The 22,425-nt window shown below is 44.6% G+C and overlaps 1 protein-coding gene across 2 annotated transcripts in view; it reads right to left on the reverse strand.

Moving 5' to 3' along the window:
- Nucleotides 1-221: 221 nt before the first annotated feature.
- The window catches only part of LOC132983450 (protein PTHB1-like), a 30,521-nt gene continuing 8,317 nt past the window's right edge, over nt 222-22,425 (reverse strand). For both annotated transcript variants that reach the window (XM_061049760.1, XM_061049761.1), the window contains exons 4-13: nt 20,759-20,823; nt 20,570-20,683; nt 13,752-13,926; nt 10,225-10,309; nt 9,001-9,184; nt 4,296-4,425; nt 1,069-1,250; nt 712-788; nt 526-579; nt 222-377 (exon numbers count right to left, since the gene is read on the reverse strand). In XM_061049760.1, coding sequence (XP_060905743.1) covers nt 252-377; nt 526-579; nt 712-788; nt 1,069-1,250; nt 4,296-4,425; nt 9,001-9,184; nt 10,225-10,309; nt 13,752-13,926; nt 20,570-20,683; nt 20,759-20,823 — 1,192 coding nt within the window. In that variant the 3' untranslated portion in view covers nt 222-251. The remainder of the gene's footprint in view (nt 378-525; nt 580-711; nt 789-1,068; nt 1,251-4,295; nt 4,426-9,000; nt 9,185-10,224; nt 10,310-13,751; nt 13,927-20,569; nt 20,684-20,758; nt 20,824-22,425) is intronic.

The raw sequence follows: 22,425 nt of genomic DNA on the forward strand, positions 1-22,425 counted from the left end.
CTGCAGACAGGCGAGCATGAGATCACGGACTGGGGAACACGCAGGCGATTCCCGAACAAGCAAACAGAACCACGACCTATGAAGATAACCATCGCACTACGGCTGTGCTCAAAAAAACAACATGGTAATATATCGTCCAGTACAGCAAAACTGGACGACACAGTAAAGCTGTGGTCACATCAGGTGCAGTACACAATAAAGCCAACAGGCAGCAGTAGAGGTCAAACTACACGTTTCAAACACAAACTGGTTCAAAAAGCTGCAGCAGACTGACCCATGGGCTGCAGGACGAACTGGTCCTGAGTGACGGCCAGAGGAGGCTGAACGCCGACGCTCAGCTTTGAGGACTGCATGACGCAGCTGGCCTTCACCTTCACCTGCAGAAGGAAAGACGGAGAGGAATGTAAATATGTGCAGAACATTAAAAGAGCTAATAAAAGAAAGGAGAGAGATTTAGGGGAAGAGAGAGAGAGCAGAAGAAGGTCAGAGAGGAGGAAGAGAAAGGAAACAATGAGAGAGTCTCACCTGGACGGTTACTGAAGGGACGGGCAGACCATCCAGGTCTTGGATCAGAGCTAACTGTGGACAGATAGAGAGGGCATGATGAGTCTTTCTGTGTGTGTGTGTGTGTGTGTGTGTGTGTGTGTGTGTGTGTGTGTGTGTGTGTGTGTGTGTGTGTGTGTGTGTGTGTGTGTGTCTCTGTTTGTTTACCGATGGGCTGTCCATATTGGATGACACCACAGCAGTAATAATCAGGTCCTCCTCGGCGTCAGATTTAGGCAGAATGTCTGAAAAGAAAACACGAGCTTGAATTAATAACATGAAATCCACGATGTTCCAAAGTTGATATCAAGTCAATAGAGATGAGTCGCAAAGCGTCCTGAATTTGTGACACTGTCAGATATTTGACATATGAGACACGGCGTCTTTGATCCTCTCACAGGAACACCGTTTTGGAGCCGTGACCACAGATATGACCACGACTGATCATCTGTCGTCTGGGACAGCCTGAAACCTCTGATCCATGGTCAGATAATCTTTATCAAAGTCCCTCCAGCCCGCTCCTACCCTGAGTCCTGCTGGCCTCTCTGATGTACTTCTGCAGCTTCTTCATCTCAGCCTCCACCTGCTCGTAGTCCGCCTCCCTGGCGTCCACCTTTGGCGTGGAGAAGAAGGAGGGGTCTGTTCCCATGTAGGAGCACAGGAGGTGACCATCGGAGTTCAGAGTGATCACGACTCCCTTTAACTCACTGAGGAGAGGAGAGGAGGACACATGAGAGGAGAGGAGAGGAGAGGAGAGTGTTTACAGTTTGATGCTTTACAGTTTATTTATTCAAACAAACAGAACAAGTTGAGTTTATTAGTTTGTAATATTGAACCAGAAGAAAGATGGAGAGCACAAGGAAACACTTCGTGATGCAATAAGAAATTTGACTGTGTGTGTTTGTGTAGGAGAGTGTGTGTTTGGTAACTGGTTGCAGATGTGTTTTGTGGTTCCAGTCCAGTGAGGCGATAACACACACACAAATACACACACACACACACACACAACAGGGGTTCAGGTCTCGAGCAGCAGCCAGATCCACACCTGCATATCAGAGGGGGTGTCTGAGGGGAAATAAAACTTTCACTTTAACTGCTGCGGAAACACTCACACACACACACACACACACACACACACACACAGCATACTGACATTAACACACACACACACACACACACTTCCACTTGCCATTCCAAGATTCTTGAATCCAGATAAAATCCAGATGAGATTTATGAAACTTCCATTTACACACATTTCCGTCCGACTCAGCCGGATCACAAATCTGAGAGTCTGTTCAGGTTAGCGTGTCAGCGAATAACTAACCATGACACAAACTAAAGAATCGTGTTTATGAACAATAATCGATACTCTTAATCAGACAATCAAGTCGTTGTCTCTTAACCAGATCATTCACTACGTTAGCACGTTTTCATGATGTTAGAAAAAAGTGGATTTTTTGGAGTCAGAGCGACTTAAACTGGACTTTAAAGATCTGAAATCGTGCATAGTTGAACTTTCAAACACAATGAGATGAAGAGGTTGGAAATTAATTTACTCTCACATGTTTGCACTTCAATCAGACCCAAACTGGACTAGGCGTTCTGAGCGTGCTCCATAGTTGCCATGTCAGGCGTTGACCCGGAGGTCGAGCAGCATAAACACGATCATAGAAGAAGTTGTCTGCCTTCAGATAACGCCGTAAGCTCGAGCGATAGCGTGCATCGCTTTTAACCCAAATATCAATCACTGAGTATTTATCAGAATCAGAATCAGAATCAGAATCGGGGTTTATTGCCAAGTACATTTACACATACAAGGAATTTGACTTGGTGTATTGGTACTAAACAATTAACAAGGAAATAAAGCAGAACTAGCAACAACTTAAATAATACAGTATAAGAAGCTATTACAATATATAAAATATAATTTAAAGATGTAAAATATAAAATATAAAAAATAATAAAAATAAAAAAATGAATGTGAAATATGAAATGTACGGGGCTGTGACGTTGTCCATGTTCAAATTTAAAGCAGTTATCTGCTCGAGATGTGGATCAACACGAGATGCGAGCAGTAACTCAGGGTGGATCGAGCCCTGGCTCACACGTAGAGACGTCATGACCCACAGGAGGGCTGAAAGGGTTAAATGTGATTAGCTGTTAAAAACAGCATGTAGTCATCTCATCATGCTGCTTCCAGGATCGTTGTTCCGTTTCTATGGGTCTGCTTTCTTTTAGAGACGCTCACGTACTCCTCGGGTCCTTTCTTTTGTGGATCTGTTTTCTGTGAACGTCCTAATTTGGGCTTGTAGTTTGTGCGGAGAGTTTAAAAAGCTTGGGAAGAACTCGTGATGATTTAATACGAGGGCGGCAGAATTAAGTTGTGAAACTCAATACAGCCCGCAATAAAACAAAGGAAAGGCTTCTGGAGCTGCAGTAAATCACAGATATTTACACTGAGCTGCTCGAGCGTTACTGTGCATGTGTGTGTGTCTGTGTGTTAGTATTTGTGCGTGTGTGTGTGTGTCTGTGTGCGTGTGTGTGCGTGTGTGTGTGCTGCTCTCACACACTGACGACACACTGAACAAGACGATGACTATCACGAGCAGTAAAACAACACCGCCTTAAACTAAACCAAACAGCAACCCAGACAAACACTATCGACTCCATCTAAGACACACACGCACGCGCACACACACACACAGACACACACACACACACGCAGACACGCACACACGCAGACACACGCAGACACACACACACACACACACACACACACACACACACACACACACACACACACACACACACACACACACACACACACACACACACACACACACACACACCCCAATTCTCAGTCATGCCTGTGTTTTGCCTCGTAATTGCGCTTTGATTGGAGATGTTTAAATGAAGACGGATGATTGGCTACAGATGGCCCCTCCCTGCCCTGCTCTTCATTGATTGGCCAGCTGGAAGAAGTTGTGCTGCCATTTCCTGTAGCAGAGCCACACGCTGGATCTCACAAGCTGATAAGAAAGCCTTTCTGCTGTTGACGTCCTTACCTGTGTGCTTACAGGTGTGTCATTGAGTCATGTGTTTGGCCCAGTTTAGCTCCGCCAATTGCAGCCCTACTGGGCTGTGTCATAAATAAGTAATATGAGCTGTGATTGGCTGGTAATATGAGCTCTGGTTGAGTAATATTATGTGTTATGATTTGCTTATATTAATAGCTTTTATAGTTGTATTATTATAGTTGCCTCTCTCTGCTCGTCTGCCTCTACATGTCTTACTCTCTTCCTCCTCGCTCAGATCAGAGCTACATCAGGTCAATCAAATTAACCTGTTGAGTTTAATTACCCGACAGGCAGCCAGAAACTTGGTTGCACCCTGCTCCTCACGCTAACAAACTTTCTCCAGCTTTACATACGCGCACTTTCAAGCAAACTATGTTTAAAGCAGACTGATCAGCAGCTGCTTGGTTTCATTTTTAGGCTTTTGTGCCTTTCTTGGAGAGATAGGGCAGTGGATACAGTGGGAAAACAGGGAGAGAGAGAGTGGGGAATTACATGCGGGAAAGGAGCCACAGGTTGGATCGAACCTGGGCCGCCCGCTTGGAGGACTACAGGCTCCATTCATGGGGCGCACGCACTAACCACTACACCAACAGCGCCCCAGCTGCTTGGTTTCTTAACACTGAAGAGGAATGAATATCTCAAGGCTTTCTAGTAATATAAAATGCTTTTACTCACGGGAAGTTGCCGATGCGTAGGGCCACAGGGACGAAGGGGAGCTGGGACGCCCACTTCAGAGTCACATCCTGGTAGACCAGCAGCATGTTGGTATGGTTGCCTAGTAACAAGTTGGTGGTGCCATCCGTCACTAAACAAGACAGGAAGAAGAAAAACGTGAGATCGCAGCTCATTTCATACTTACATTAAAGGAGCCGTATGTAACTCTGACCCCTAGTGTTTAAAAGGAGTACTGCAGTCCAAATTCTAAACATTGTAGAGAGCCAGCACTTCAACATAGCATGTTTCCTTGATGTCTGATCATATAGTAAGGTACCTTTATCATTTCACTGACTGGTCCTTTAAATGGGTCCTGTCTCAATCTGAAAGTTGACTTTGTTTATTTCTCTTAAGGTTTGCACTTGTTTTTGGCACTGCCTTTGTCTGTAGTAATTTATCCTCACCCATTTCTTTGTTTGTTCAGCCATGGTTTCTGTTAAAAGCAACCGAGCAGAGACCGGAGAAAACATCAAACTTCTTTAGCTCAGATTTAACGGTTAGGTTTCAGATTTTTAACTCTGGAAAAAGTGGTGCATATTCACAAATATTCCAAAGCCATAGGGCACAGAAATAACACATTCCTGCGGTGGGTGGCATTGCCCTTTTAGATGAGAGCGACTTGTACACTTATATATACAAAAAAAAGTCATCTTTACGTCCCACATCTGGTTTGTGTATTCAATTTTGTCATTTAGATCATTCGTTTTAAGACAAGGTCAGCTTTTATAGGCGTGTAAATATAACTCCAAGTTACATATGCACTTTCTCCTGTGACTCATTCAGAAACATCACATTTAAGTTATGTTTTACTACTTATGTTTCACACACACACACACACACACACACACACACACACACACACACACACACACACACACACACACACACACACACACACACACACACACACACACACACACACACACACACACACACACACACACACACACACACACTCACACACTCACACACACACTCACACGCATGTCCCGTCCATCCCACCAGTGGAGCAGTTGCCACCTAGAGAGATCTGAGGTGACGGCCACACGCAGCACAAACACGCCTCGCTCACACAGAGGAACAACCCGCTTAGAATATAGTAACAGCGGTCAGCAGGGCGGTGCGGGGCGGTGCAGGGGTCAAAATGACAGAGTGTGTGTCGGTGCCACATCAAAGACAAACACACACCTTCTACCTCGGCATCAGGATTATAATTACAGGCTCATTATAACGGTCCGATCGACGCTCTGCAGCCGTGCTCACATCAGCTGCTTTATGAAACAAATCTGAAGACTTAAGGAAGGACAACTTAAGGAACAACAACACCTCCACACATGCAGCAAAGCATCTGACCAACAACACAATGTGCAACGCTGAGACTGTATTGTGCAACTCTACATTTATTGCTTTATTTTCTTAAACTATTTTCTACAATCAAACATTGTTTAGCATGCACAATCCTTTTGTGAATCAGGCCCTGAAACTCTAGTTTCTGTCAGGAGACATAAATTCATTTGGAGCAAGCTGCAACCTCCAGTGTTGAAAAATGAACTCTAAAATCCTGCAGTTCCTCGAGTGTCCACTAGAGGTGGGCTGCAGAAGAACAGGAAGTCACATACACACCCATTCTAAAAAGCCTGTTTTTACAGCAGAGATTAACATGTTTACAGCCTGGTTCAAAAAACCAAACAGGTCTGTTTAGCTCATGTCTCGATCGACACACACTGTACGGGGGGGTGAATATTTTGATGACTCATCAGTTTTGATTTGATGAAGGATAAGAGTTATTCACAACAAGGTGTGCAGCTGACCTGATTGACAGGCTGGCGCGGTGTAACAGTTTGTCAGGAGGCTTAAAACCCGCCTCAGCTCCAGCCTGTCGTGTCGACCGCCATCAATGGGACTCCAGCGCCCCCTGCAGGTGCAGACGGGTGACTCATGCTTCGTCCAGTAATATTTACAGTCTATGATTCGCCGATATTTATGTGTTGGTAACGAATAAATTAAACATAGATCCTCAGTTGGGATAACATCTGGTGACTGTAGAGGTCAGAGGACGTTGTTCTTTCGTACTCCTTAGATCATCCAACGAGCCATCGGGCCAATAGCTAAATTAATCCGTCTCAGATTTGCACTTCATATTCTTATTTCTCAAACTGAGTGGTTTAGCATCTTTCAGCTGAACTGTGGTGTCTCTGAGGAGCAGTCAGGCCAATAAAGATATTTGAGAAGGAGAGAAAAAGACAGAGGGAGGCAGACAGAGGGAGAGAGAGAGAGAGAGAGGGAGAGAGGGAGAGAGAGCAGAGAGAGCGAGAGCAGAGAGAGAGAGAGCGAGAGCAGAGAGAGAGAGAGAGAGAAAGCGAGGGAGAGAGAGAGAGCGAGGGAGAGAGAGGGAGAGAGAGAGAGAGAGAGAGAGAGAGAGTGCAGCGGTCCAGCAGAGACAGCTGTGAGGCTGAAAGCCAGAAGGAAAGAGTGAGGAAACACTCAGGAGGCCGCTGTTGTCTAACCGTCCCTATACTACACTCACAACTTCAAGGGTTGGTTATTGCAATGCACAAATGACAATAAAAGCCTCACTGAGTGGTAGGTGGCTGCTTTAACAGTTAGAGTGTCTCTTAAGTTGTCCTGTAAACACTTAAACAAAGAACAAACACGGGCACAGAGGACAGCAGCAGAGTAATCCCAGCAGCTGTCCTCTTCCAGCCATGTGGGAATTTTTATGCGGTTTTGATTGTTGACAGGAATCATGTCCCAATAAAAGCTGCTTTTGTGCACTTGCACATCAAGGATTACATTTAAAGCCAATTTCCAAGAGCAATTTGAATCATCCAAATGATGTCTGGAACAGATAGAGGAGGGCACTCACATATTTTCTTTCTCAAATTGAAAACAGAGTCAGCACAAAGCTCTTGGCCTGTTCCTGCAGTTTCTCCATCAGTTCTCTGTTTCTGGATTATTCCTCCAGTCTATTCTGTGCTTTCCTTTTTTTTTTTTTTTTCTCTTTCCATCTGTCAGCTCTCCAGTGGATTTCAGATCAAGTGTCATATTCTGTTCTGTGGTACATTGTTCAATAAAGTGAGGCAGACAGAACAGTTCTGGTTCTGTAACCAAACCTCTTTAAAAGGTTGTTTATTGCTCAACGCTCTAAAGGTCGAACACAACGTTTATTCTACTGTATTTAAAGTCCAACCTGAAAGAAGTCTGAAGAGTTAAAGGTAGGGTTGGTAATTTAAAAAAGACAATGGTGCACTAAGAGTATGTGGAAATTTGGGGTAATGCACGAAGCATCATTTGTTATGCTTACTGTCCCCTCTTGTTTTGCTGAAGTTAAGTAAAATGTCTTCCCTGCTCCCCCTTCCTGCCAGGTGGGACCAGGGCCACCACCCCTCAAGGAAAACCCCTCAGAGAAACACAGGGTTAATCTGCCTGTCTCTTTTAAAAAATCACCAAATATGGAGAAACACTGCATTCACTTGGCTGCAACAATGTATATATTATCTGTCAATGTATACGTCTGTATTCATTATGATATCCATCCTTCTTGCACCATCTGTTAATACACTACAACAAGGTGAGGAGTGTGCTCCGGCTCTAACGCATGCAGCAGAGGCTCCATGTGTTCCATCATGTTCGGCCAGAAGTAGCTTCCTGCAGAGACAGTTTGGTGGCATTCGGCCATATTGCACAGATTGTGTTGTCTTCTTCTTTTTTTAGTAAGTTGTTCACTTCTTTTTGTTGTAGCATGCGCTGATGCAGGGTGTGGCCCGGTACTTTACTCCAGGATGAACACAGCTGAGCTTCAGTCTATCTCGACCTTGTTGCTCTCTTCTGTCTAAGACAACATCTTGTGCAGAGGGGAAGAAGGAGGAGCCATCTACTTGAGCAAAGTCGCGCTGCCAGCCTCGTCTGCAACATATGTATCCCCAGAGGCTCTCATTGGCTAATACAGGCTGGGAACGGTAAATGGAAGCTTCTAATAAGCCAAATAAGGCGCCAGTTGAAAGGTCTGAGTGAAGTCGCCATGTTTATGAAATACACTGAAAAATCAGGACAGAAGTGTCATATTTGAATCAGTCTGTGGATCTTTATGGTCGGGATGTGTTTGGATTAAATCTTGTTCTGGATTTGGATCATTGGGACCCTTAATGACGCAGCAGGACTGTTTTTGTTGGAATATTAGGACTGGATGACTTCAGTAAATCTTTAAATTGTGAGTCATAAGACAGTAAAAATTGTTTGTTTGTCATTGGTCAGACAGATGAGCTCAGTTGTTAGGTACACAATCGCACAGCTGAGAACACACAACCCGTGCACGCAGGGTCCCGAGGGCGGGTTGTTGGATCTTTAACTGTTAAAACTGTTATCTAATATGGAAGCAGAAGAATTCATTGAGCAGTAAAAATGCAGAATTAAATATTTGTATCCATGTTTCTAATTTGTTTCCCTTTTTGTGTCCACTGTGTTTGCTACAGATTGATATCGTTATCCTCAGCGCCAAATTAATGAGAGGATCCCTTGCGAGACACACCTTAAATCAGTCTGTCGATGGAGAGAACAAAGAGAGCGATGTAACAGCTGTTACACTGTGTCAGTTTTATCGTTTTAATCCACCTGGGCTCTTTGCTGAAGATCAGTCAGTCAATCAAACTCAGAAGTCTCGGCTTACCTGAGGTGTACGGCAGGAAGCAGCTCGGGTTGAACTCCAGCTTCTTCATGAAGCGGATCTGGCCGTTGTCGCGGAAACAGTAGAGGTTCCTCTCACCCAGAACAAAGATGGAGGCAGAGGAGTGAGAGAACAGGGGCACAGAGAGGTCCAGGGCCACTTCTCCCAGGACGAAGATCCAATCAGGCTGAAGGAGAACAAACACATCTTTATAAAACACTGCACAAATTTCTTCAGTTTTCAAAACAATAAGCAGAAAGTACACCTTTAGTGTCTATTGCTCTGTGTGAACATCTTTCACAAACTGTTTATAAAGGCCCAGAAATCTATCAGTCATTTATTTTAAAGAGCTCAACAGTGATGGTAAATTTCTCCGCTCAAATCCTCCTTTGACATTTCACAAAATCCTGATATTAAGACATCCAAACCTGTTACCATGACAACCAGCTACCCCAATCACGGCCATAACCATGAGGTCACCAGGGTCTGGACCTCGGTAATTTGCAATTTTGCAAAAACAAGCCCATAAAAAAACCAATCAATCCACAAAGCCCTAGGAGGCTTTTACTTTGAAAATACTCATACAGAAATGCTTCAAAGTCATGCTTCATTGTTAACAAGACGCACCCACCGCCTAGATCTGCGGATCATTCACTTTATAAACAGGAAGTAAATGTGAGTGAGCTGTTGGCCGGGTGTTTGGCTTGGGTTGCATTTGAAGGCATGAGTTTTGCGTGCCCGGAAATGCCTTGAATAGGAAACTTTAAGAGAAAAACATCTGGAGCTCACTATTTTCGTAACCGTGACCCCAATACTCGAGATGACAAAACATTTGATTCGGCGCCAAAACAGCGTTACAAAACAGAGAAGGCAACCCAACACTAACCCAAAGTCATGAACTACACATCCCACAATGCATTGCGACTGATCCCTCTTCTTCTTAAACTTACCTTTAGTGGTTGTTATCGTGTTTATACTGTTGATACAGGTGTTGTAACATCTTTTAGTTTGTGTTTCATTCACTGCAGCAGAACAAGGTTTTAAGTTTACTGTTAGCTAACTAGCTAGCTGAAACTATCCGCTCGCATACGGCGCCGACAGGATGATAATGTAAAGGTTTTTTGGTGAAGCTGGAAACAGAACACACAATCCTGTTGTTCACACATTTTCCGCCTCATCAGGACTTTCTTAATTGAATCTGTGGAATCTAGTTCGTTAAGGACTCACCGTCAGCCTCTTGCCTCCGGTCTTCACGGGCCCGTCAGGGTCCTGTCGACTTTCTGCATCCGTAGCTACAGCCAGAGTCTCGTACCTGCAAATCAGAAGGACACAGACGACTTTAATCTCCTGTTCTTAAATGTGTTTGTACTTTGTGCCAGTTGTTTGTTGACAGGCTGTGAAACAGGAAGCAGAGCCAGAGGAAGCTTATATTTTGCTTCTCTAAGACCGAAACAGCAGCTTCTCTCCGGGGGGGGGGCACCTGGTCTTCAAGGCAGAAATCTTTGTGTGCATCATTAGTTCATACCTGAATGAAAGTCAAACACTGACTGACATGGTCATCATTAACTAAATTAAGAGCTGGTGTTTCATACTCTCCTCCTCTTTCACGGTTTGTGTCAGGTCGGTCAACAAGCTGCTGACCTGCTGTCCCCCGGCACTGCGGTCCATCACTTTTAATCAGCGAGCTGCTGGCACCTGGCTGAGCAGAAAGTGGTCAGGCTGATCTGTGGTCAGTTGATTTTGGCATCTTCATCATTGTGAGTTTTCCAGTAAGACGCTGGCAGTCTGAGCATCTTGGCGGGAATCTATCCTTCTCCTCCAACACCTGGACGAAGCGAGAGGTCCAGACCCGACCCGGCCCGACTCCAGACCGCAGCCCACACAACATAACCTCTGATTTATCCACTCACAGTTTTCTCACTCTGTGTTACAGATTTGGACTGCTGACCTGCTGTTAATCAAAGCTGGCAGGTCTGAAATCCGCCTTAAATCATGAGGACCACAATCCAATATGGCTGCCACATTTTAGGCAGCGCTTGCGATTCACACCAACCGTCTTTACATAACAACTTTTCCCCGTCTCAGCATTTTTTCACAAGTAGAAGGATAATTTAAAGGTGCAATATGCAACATTTTAAACATTAATATAGCATATCTCAAATATATCCTCACTCATTGAGTGAAGACTTTCTAAATAACGAAGTCAAACTCCCTCTGTGTTTGTTGTTCTCCGCTCTGTGTTCACACTGACCGGATGGCGCTTCCTTCAGCTTGTTAATGTTTCGCTCAGAGGCTCAAACATGTTGCAGACATGTTTTTGTTTTTTTGGACGTCTTGACCGCAAGTGAAGCCGCCATCATCACCCACTACACGGGGCCTGATGGCGGCTCGTCTCCGCAAAGCATGCTGGGATACAGAGTGATGCATAACAGGCCCGGTGTGTCCACTGCTCGGGTGAATGGAGTAAATTCAGTCTAATAATACAAAAATTACGCCATAAAATGACTGAAGCCTCTCACTCTGTTTGGATAATTCTATTCCAGATTTCACCTGGAAGTCTTTTTAATGACCGGATATGAGGAATGAATGAATTAAAACTGTGCCTGTGTGTGTGTGTGTGTGTGTGTGTGTGTCTGTGTCTGTGTGTGTGTGTGTCTGTGGGTGCTCAGTTGGTGGTTGATGGTGAATTAAGTATTATGAAAGAGGGTAGAATTCACACAAAGGACTGTGTGTGTGTACGACAGAAAGACATGAAAACCACAAAAATGTAATTATTCACCTGCATGCCAAAAACACAAGGAGGGAGAACAAGACACACACACACACCATCACACACACACACACACACACACACACACACACACACACACACACACACACACACACACACACACACACACACACACACACACACACACACACACACACACACACACACACACACACACACACACACACACACACTGGCTGCATCAAGCAACAAAGTGTGTTTTTTTTTGTCTGACATTTAAAAGTGTGTGTGTTGCATGAACATGGTGTGTTCTCACACACAGTTTTTGAGGAGCCAGACTCGTTCATACTGCAGTTGAAGTCCCGATGAGACTTTGAGAAATAGAAACAAACACAATTATTTGAATGTAATTGTTTCACCAAGCAGCTCTCCTGCTTTGGATCAACACACGTCCACTGAATGTTTACATGATCTCACCAGACTAACTGTAAGAGATGCCGACGCGCCTGTTGCTCTGAGTAAAGCAGAAGGTACACGGCGTCTGCTCTTTGTAAGGTACTACAGTACTGTATGTGCATGGCAGAGCTGTGTTTGTGTCTGTGTGTCCAGGGAGAGTAATGGAGTCTGGAGAAGCTCTTGATACTGTTGGGGGGGTTCATCCAGATAACAACCAGCTGGGAGAGAAGCCTCACAGACACGCACAGCGAACACTCACACGGTCTGTGAGACTTCTGCAAGCCCTCCATGCCTCGGCCAGAGGGGCAAGGGAAGTGTGCATGTGCTTAAATTAAAGTGAGGTACTTTCCGATCAGACCATGTGTGTGTGTGTGTGTGTGTGTGTGTTTTGGTGGATCTATGTGAGCTCTGCAGGGAGAGCAGATGCTTTAAAGATGGTGAAGCGACTCTAACCGTCTGCAGCTGATTCTGAGAAGCTTGATAACAACCGGTTACCTCGAATAACTTCATGTCTGCTTCAGCTTACACACTGGCAGAGTGATAGACGTGTATTTGGTATGTATATAATATACATTAACTCTGTGTATAATAATATAATATTGATCTGACAAAGTCTGAAATAACTCTTCAATATGCTTCTTTTTTATTCAGCTTTTTGTAACGTTGTTTTCTTCTGTCGGTGTGAAAGAAAACGTGTTTTAATGTACATGAAGAATTCAGAGGAGCTGCATGGTGGTGCAGTGGTTAGCTCTGTCCCCTCACAGCGAGGAGGTTCCTGGTTTGAATCCCCGTCTGACAGGAGCCTCTCTGTGAGGAGGTTCCTGGTTTGAATCCCCATCTGACAGGAGTCTCTCTGTGAGGAGGTTCCTGGTTTGAATCCCCATCTGACAGGAGTCTCTCTGTGAGGAGGTTCCTGGTTTGAATCCCCGTCTGTCACGAGCCTCTCTGTGTGGAGTTAGCATGTTCTCCCCGTGCATGTGTGGGTTCTCTCCGGGTACTCCGGCTTCCTCTCACAGTCCAAAGACATGCTCGTTAGGTTAACTGCTGACTCTAAATTGTCCGTAGGTGTGAATGTGAGTGGGCTGGTTGTCGGTCTCTATATGTCAGCTCTGTGATTGGCTGGTTAACAGTCCAGGGTGTAACCCCGCCTCTTGCCCAATGACAGCTGGGATCGGCTCCAGCCCCACGCAACCCCAAACGGGAGAAAGCGGTATAGATAATGGATGGAAGAATTCAAAGGGTTAGAGTGAAAAGATGGCACCCAAACAAACTCCTGAAGAACTCCTGATATCTACAGGATGAGCTGCATTGTTTCATTGTTCTGCTACTTCAGGAGGTGAGGTGCATGTGTGAACAACCAGGTCAGGAGAATATCTGGATCAGTTCGTGCACATCTGAAAATCGCTTTTGACTTTTCCCCCCGGAGTTTTTCCTGCCAGCGCCAAAATAAACTTTCCAAGTGATGTCGGTTTAAGCTAATGTGAGAACGCAGCAGGATATAATCAGGAGACTTCAGAAAACATCTTATGGCAGAAAGAATATCAAGAAGATAAAAGGAGCGACTTACTTGTAGCTCTCCAACTGGCGTGCAGAGGACACGGTAAGGAAGCTGTCTGTCCTGGGGTTGTAGACCAGCGGGCCGGGCAGCAGGAACCCTGGGAGGAACCTGCCGAAGGAGTAGCTGTCCTGCTCGAAGAACATCAGCATCCCGTCCATGGACTGGATACACAGGGAGTGGTGACCTGATGGAGAGAGATGATATTTACACGTCAAAGAAAAGTCAATATGGAATCTTCTTTCTTTAAGGCAGCTTGTTAATGGCTCTGTGAGCACCGGGAGGCGAGACAGAAATAAAAGTTTGATCATGATAAACATGTCAAAATCAATGTGATTAGCATTTTGACCTTAAAGGTCACATACGTAAAATCCTCTTCCCCATGTTTCTCTAACTCTAATATGTGTCTCTAGTCTATCTACAAACCCCCCAATGATGAGAAAAGTCCATCCTCTCCGTCTTTTCCCTGCTCCACTTTTCAGAAAATGTGTGCTCAAACAGGCCGTTTGGAGATTTTCCCTTCATGACATCATAAAGGGCAGTAACCCCTCCCCCAGGTGGGTGACACTCCCACAGCTAGGTGTTTGTTCTGCCCTCTGAGTCTGCCTTCTCACCGTAAACAATAGGACATGGAGCGAGAAGCCTGAGACACCCAAGCCCTTCCAGAGAGGGGGCGTGGTCAGACACAGCTCATTTACATATTTAAAGGTACAGACACAGAAACAGCCTGTTCTGAGCAGGGCTGAAATAGAGGGGTTTATAGGCATGAACAAATACAGGATCAGAGTGGATTTAGAACAAGAAACTTCACACACATGTTTTGAGGAGCTCTGAGACTTATTTAAACTGGTTGAAGAGGAGGAGGATATGTCACCTTTAATGTAGCGTCCATAATTAATTTGTTATTTCCTTGAACACAGTGCATGAATTTGAGCTTCCAAGAGTCTTTAAAGAGTGTTTGTGTGACAGAAGATACTTAATTTGACTGAAGTGTTCAGATATGTGTACGCAGACTCACTGTGACTTTAAAACATATTCTACATGTTCAGTTGAAGGACTCCTCTCACTCTGCTCCTTCAAACATTCAACTTTTTAAATCCCAGCGATCCTGAAAGACGCTTAGGGCTTCTGTTTTATTTCAGCCGTGATGTCGTGTTGTGCTGCGAGGTGTGTTTCTCCCTCTGGCTGAATCTGATATCTCCATTAACACCTCCACACACACACACACACACACACACACACACAACTGGCTGTGTGCGTGTGTACAAGAGTGTGTGTTTGTGCGGACGGACCTGAATCCTTACACACACACAAACACACGGCAACACACACGGTCATAAAGCAGTGGGGCTGTGTGACCAGAGAACTATAATTAGGCCTCAACGCGCTATTAAAACTCACACTGCCATCAAGTAGAGGTCAGGGAGACAGCCACCTACAGCGCAACACACACTCACACACACACTCCCATTCAACATCTCTCACCAAGGATTTAGACTGAAAAGACGCACACTCCTACACACCATTCTGCGTAAACACGTGTGTGTGAGTATGTGTGTGTGTGTGTGTGTGTGTGTGTGTGTGTGTGAGTGTTGTGCAGAGTTCAGGGAGGCAGTTAAGCTGCAGGACGCAGTCTCTCTCACCACAGACACGCCCTGCCGTGTGCATGAGACAACATTCGATCGTCTCTGTATTTACAGACTTTACATTAAAATGTATGGTTGACTGTATAAAAAGATGGACAGTGTGTTCAGTCTCCTTCTGTTGTGCAAAAGTGAAGCCCACATTCCCCCACGGCGGGCGCTGACATATTGCACCGGTGAGCTCGTTTCCAGCAAAGAGGTTTTAGCTTTCATTATGCTCTCTCTCCTCTACTCTGATGATTCAGCTGAGAACTATGCAAGGCGCCTCATTTGTCAGGAGAGCTGTCAATCAAGACGCTCTGATTTGCATCAAACCGACATAAATCAGCACAACAATAACTAACTATGACGATAGAATCCAGGTTTGACAAAATGTATATGACGTGTAACGCATATTTAAACTTTATAGTTTGACTCATCTATTAAAACTGAGGAGGCAGGTAACACCTGGGCCTAGTGGTTAGTTTGTGCACCCCATGAACAGGGGCTGTAGTCCACTAGAGGCTGGCTGCAGAAGCACAGGAAGTGGCATACACACCCATTCTAAAAAGCCTGTTTTTACAACAGAGATTAGCATGTTTACAGCCTGGTTCAAAAAACCAAACAAGTCTGATTAGCTCATGTCTCGATCGACACACACTGTACGGGGGGTGAATGTTTTGAAGACTCATCAGTTTTGATTTGATGAAGGATAAGAGTTATTCACAATAAGGCGTGTAGCTGACCTTATTGACAGGTGGGCGCGGTGTAACGGTTTGTCAGGAGGTTTAAAACCTGCCTCAGCTCCAGCTCTCAGCCTGTCGTTAGGTTGAATGAAAGTTAGGCTGAGACAGCATTTCCAGCATGGAGACCGCCATCGATGGGACTCCAGCGCCCCCTGCAGGAACATTCATATTTACATATCTATGGTCGAAATAAAGCCAAATAAAGACGGTATCTTCATAATTTTGAAAATCATGTGCAGCAGGAGGCATGGGTGACAACAACAGTGTTTCAGGGGCTTTTCAGGGACTGTGGTATTCTTCACAGCCTGACTTTAACACCATGTGTTTGCAACATGTTGAACTTCTTCTTCTTCAGCTGCAGTGTGTTTGGCTCTCCAGGCTGTTGTAAAAATCTCCTTTATTGAGACAAATATCCTGATAATCTAAATTGACTGAAAATATGCTTTTGGTTGTCAGGACTCCATCAGAACACCTGAGGGGTGGACTTTCCTCCTACATGGACACTTAAGTGATTTGTCAGGTGTCTACAACGCTGTGCCAGTCTCAACACACAACACACTCAGACATCCTGACACAGCCCGCTATCATCAATAATGACACTCAAAACGAGAGCCAGGGTATGCACTATAATAGCAACCGTGCATGTGTAATTTCACACGCCCACGCCCAGGTATAAACGTGTCAAAGAGGTCTGTATGGGAGCGCCGGCGCTCAGGCTCAGCAGAGGAAACGGGCCTGTGTTAGTGTCATTAATAAGACGTGTTGGACAAGCACACAGAGCACAGAGGCTGGCTGCACACGGCAGACACAGAGTGTGTGAGACAGAGAGAAAGAATGTGCGTTCTTGTAGGAATGTGTGTGTGAATGAACGAGGGAGCGCATATGTTAATGTATTTCTTGCATGATTGTGTCTCAAGCTGCTTCCACTCAGAAGATTTCAGGCAGGCTGCCCCTGTATCTTCCTGACCTGCTTGTTTACACATGCACCTCACAGCGGGAGACTTTCTGTTGGACAGGAGTGAGGGGTGGATATAAACGTCATCTCCCCCTCCCGCTTGCTTGTGGATTTTTCTGGACTTATTGTGCAACTGTGAAAGCACCATATATCTTTATCTTTACGCATCCACTAAAGCTTGAAATGGCCAGTGTGTGTGTGTTTGTGTGTGTGTGTGTGTGTGTGTGTGTGTGTGTGTGTGTGTGTGTGTGTGGCCTGAATGTGACCCAAACCAGGGCTGCCCAGCTATTAGAGCAGTATTAGCTGTTACAGCGCCTACAGCACTCCTAAATGGCTGCTATTATAGATCTACACACACACACACACTCACACACACATGCACTGTTCTGGCCCCAGAGCTACATCCCTCTGTACTCCGTGCTGGTGTGTATGTGTGTGTGTGTGTGTGGGTGTGTGTGTATTTTTAGTGGATACATATATTTCTCTGTTTGTTTGGACTTGATTTTGCGCTCTCTCATGTGTCTGCAAGTCATTACAAGTGTGTGAGTGTGCGCTACGTTGGCCAATCAACCGTGAGATTGGCTAATTTTCCTGTAAACTATGAGAAACTCTCAAGCGGAGAGCAGCTTCCATGACTCAAACACTCTCAGATGATCACAAATACAGCAACACGGAATCTGAACCCACAGAGACAAATTCAAAGTGTATTTTGTAGGAGGACGCGTGAGAAAACATAAACCCCATCCTGTTGTGAAACTCGAGTCCAGTTTTGTAACCTCTGATTAGAATCCAGTTATCAAACGTACTGTAAATAATAATTGAGAATGACAGATTAGTGACAGAAGCTACAAACTGAGTTGTGACCAGCTCCAGGGATTCTGCTCTTTGGCTGAACTTTGACCTCCCTTTAGCTGAACTTTGACCTCCCTTTAGAGAGACGTGGGTAAAAAGGGACTTCCCCGTAAAGAGAGGCATGACAAGATCCCATTTGTTCAAGTTTAGGATTAGCAATTGCAGGGCCTGCACTGCCATCTAGTGGTGAGAGCAGGGAACGGCAGGAGGAGAGAGGATGGCATCAATTAGAGGGAAGGAAACAGTGTATTCAAGGGAGGGGCTGTATCTGTAAGTTTGAACAATAACTCACAAACACACGAGCAAATCTGAAGGGATCTGTGCGTGTGTGTGCGTGTGTGTGTGTGTGTGTGTGTGTGTGTGTGTGTGTGTGTTAGGTGGGGGTTGTTTCTATAGTACATGAACAATGATGAAATTGTGAAACAGACTGTGGATCATCTTAGATTTATTCAGCCGTAGTCAGACAACATAGAAACACAACACACATGGCTAACAAAGTGCAGACCATCGCTGACCCATGCTGACCAAGATCTCACAACTGCTTGCAATCAGTGACAAACACTGGCAAAGTCTTCATCTTCACAGTGTTGCTTATATTCTGCTAGAAGCTACAGCCCACAAATTCCTGGCTACTTCGTTTCATCTCTAAAAGGCTAGAAAGAAGACATCACCTTGACTCGTAAATATCAGACATATACATCTCTTGTATACAGTCTCAGAGTCATATTTCCTTCTCTGCTCACTACAGACACTTAGCTCCAATCCAAATATAACTCTGCTACTATGAGGTCTCTTACACATGTATTACAGCGTCACAAACCTAAAAGAAGAATTACTCTGAGATGGTTTACACAATTTAAAGATATATCCACAAAATTATCAAGATGAATGAATCCATGAAAATACGTACCAACAGTGTGTGTGTGTGTGTGTGTGTGTGTGTGTGTGTGTGTGTGTGTGTGTGTGTGTGTGTGTGTGTATGTGTGTGTTTTAGGACAGCACATGTGGCTCTGTGTGTTGTTTGTTGGAGGTTGAGAGCATGCATGACATTTCTAAAACCTGCTGCACAGTGTGGTAACAGCACGTGGAAACACACACACGCTCTCTTACAGGTTCATGGTACCAACTAACCACGTGCGTTCAGCCGCGCCAAGGTACTAGTTTTAATGAGCCCACAGAGCAATTTCTATCAATCACACACACACACACACACACACACACACACACACACACACACACACACACACACACACACACACACACACACACACACACACACACACACACACACACACACACACACACACACACACACACACACACACACACACACACACACACACACACACACACACACACACACACACACACACACACACACACACACACACACACACACACACACACACACACACACACACACACACACACACACACACTGACTCTCTAAATAAGCAGTGAATGAAGAGTCCATCATGCCAGGCCGCAGACTTTGGCATTTTCTGCCCTCACACACACCTTAACAAAGCTTCCTTTATTTGGAAATGACATTTTCTCTGCTTTAAAGGGGGTTCCCCGTGTATGCGCGTTTGTGTGTCTGCATGTGTGTTTTTCTTGGACGCTGACGACTCGAGGGCTTTCCCCTACTTGGTTTTTCCAAAAAGCTCAATTGACTGCAGAAAGAGCAGCTATATGACCCCTCTCTGTTTCCATCCTCCGCTCCTCTTAGAGACTTTTATAGTTTTATGTATTTGTCCACTGCTGCCAATTACCACACATGCCAGGCACATGCACAGATGTTCAAACACACACATTTGTACTCACTTGTGAGGACCGGCGTTGACACAACACGGTGCCTGGCCTCTAACCTCGACCTTAAGGGAAACTCTGAGATTTTTAAACCTCAGGATCTAACTGGCTAACAGGTACAAGAAGTGGTTCAATTGTTTCAGTAGATTCATTTAGCTGGAAAAGGTGAGACAATTATTGCTGTAAAGTTTTCTTTCAACAGAAAGAATCCTTTTTGTTAAAGATGGAGTCAGCAGCTTCCTCCTTCAAAATAAAATACAGACTTATGTAGGGGCCTTCAAAATAAAATACAGACTTCTCCTAAAGTGAAGCTGCTCCATCGTCCCTTCTGGGCCTCCGTACATGTGTGGTGGTGACTGTGTCTGCAGAGACTCTGTCCTCTGACTGGATTTTACTGTTCTGCTTTGTTCTGGTTGACTCGGGACGTTTCTGGGCGGAGCTGGTGTGTTTCCTCCAGCCAATGACAGCGCAGCAGGTGAGTTTAGGAGTGGATACAATACAGTGATTGGAAGTGATTCAAACCGGAGAATATGACGGACGTGGACGTAGCAGCAAAGAAGAGAAAATATAATCACAGTGAGGAGAAACACCAAGAGGATAAAGCTCGTTCTGCTTCCTTTTGGACAGGCAGTCTTTTTCCCGCCTCAGGTATCTTCGGGGTAATACCATGTATTGTGTGTGTCTGTGTGTGTGTCTGTGTGTGTGTGTGTGTGTGTGTGTGTTGCTGTCGTCCTTTAGGATTCAAAGGTGTTCTTATTTTCTAACACTTTATATATTGTTTTCATAAAAGCAAAGAAAAAGATATCAAGCGTGCAGCCATATAAAGAAATCAAGACGTCGTCTCACCTGTGACCCCTCCAAAGGCGCCGTAGGTCATGTTGCAGGCCGTCCTCTGCAGGTTGTGTTCGTAAACCAACTTCAGCGCATACTGGTCACCGTGCTCCACGTTCCCTGCAGTGCCTGTTTACACACAGAGGTCAGATGAAACATGTCTGTCTGCTGCTTCTGAAGGTGAAATGAAGGTCATGTTTTTACCTGACACGGAGTAGACCGATAACTTCCTGGGATGTAAAACCGCCAGATGAAGAAGATCGGAGCAACTGAGAAGAGCACAAAACGTCCCGTCAGAGTATGTTTACACACGACCGCAATCAGATTCACCAGTCACATCATCACACTGATCGTTATTATCAAATTAAATATGGTACTTTTAAGCTGCTGAGCTTCAACGTCCGACCACATTACTGAATCTGTACAACTTCTGAGGGAAGCAATCCTTGAGGCAAGGCAAGTTTATTTATATAGCACATTTCAACAAGGCAATTCAAAGTGCTTCACACAAGACATCAAAAGCATCATGTCAGAGGAAAGAAAAGAAACATTAAAATAGAAAATTTAAAAATCACTGAAATGATTAAATCTGAAAATATATTCAAATAAGAATTATTCAAATGAAATAAATAAAGTAAAAATATAAAAAGAGTTAAAAGTTACAGTGCAGAGTTAAAGTTTAAAAGCTGACAGCGGGTCAAAGACTCAACCGTCCTCATGAGAAGGGTTGAGACAGCATGCAGAGTGCTTTCACACCTATGTCTTGTTTGCTTTGTTTCAAATTCTGCCTCCTTTTCCCAGAGACCAGCTGGGCTTAGCGTGGAGGTTTACGCAGAAAATCTGTCCCGACTTTTTGAGAACTTAAATACGGCAGGTGTAATTTAATTACTTACAGTTAATACATTTTTTTTTACAGATTCCGAGATGTTTACAGTAATCACAAACCTCAGCTCTAAGCAGCCTAAGCCTGAGCAGCTCCTTCAGTAGCAGACTGAGACACCCACCATGTAAGACAGAGCGCTACCGCAGGTCTTTCATTCCATCTGTAGTCAGACTGTTTAATCAGACTCTAACAGCATCACCACCTCATGACTTATATCAATAATGCTACACACTGTGTGCGTTTTTAATAATAATAACTCTTTCCACCAGTGGAAGTGTACATACCTAGTATTATTTTATTATTGTATTTTTTTCTCCCTTTAGTTAACTGATGTACATATGTTTGATTTTTAACTTCTTGTTATTTTTGATAATTATATTCATGTTTCTTGAGCTGTTGTGACAAAAAAAATTCCCCCATGGGGGATCAATAAAGTTTATCTTTATCTTTAACACAGAGTCCTATAAGAGAGCATGGATGTCTCCTCCTTTCATGTGTTTTCTTCTTGTTTCTCTATAAAGATATTAAAATGATTGAGGAAGGTTCAGAGCAGCTGAAGGTTTGGTTTCTCAGCAGGGCAGATGTTTCCTACCACTGTGGTTGAACCATGTTCTCAGCTCACTCATACGTCTGAAATAATTACTGTGACAGCTGGAAGATTTTTTTTTTTTTAACGCTGGTCACGGTTGAGGTGTGGATGATGGTCAAAGTGATGCTGATCCGAGATTTTCCCGTGTTTATTTTCCCCCAAAGCCACACGTGTTGGAGCGAGACAAAGTGCTGTCTTGGTAACCTTCGACCGCTTCGTGTTTGTTGAGAGAAGAACAACAAGAGAAATATGAACCTCACAAGTTTTCCCTTTCTTCTTGGAAAACCAAACACAAACTTTCACCATCTGCCCTCCTCGGTCTGCCCTGACGATATTTACAACGTGTTTCTCCATCGAGGCCGGCGTCCAAAGTGCCCACCAGCCTGTGGAGAAGGCTGT

The sequence above is a fragment of the Labrus mixtus genome, chromosome 11 (genome assembly GCF_963584025.1).
Source record: "Labrus mixtus chromosome 11, fLabMix1.1, whole genome shotgun sequence".
Taxonomy (NCBI): domain Eukaryota; kingdom Metazoa; phylum Chordata; class Actinopteri; order Labriformes; family Labridae; genus Labrus; species Labrus mixtus.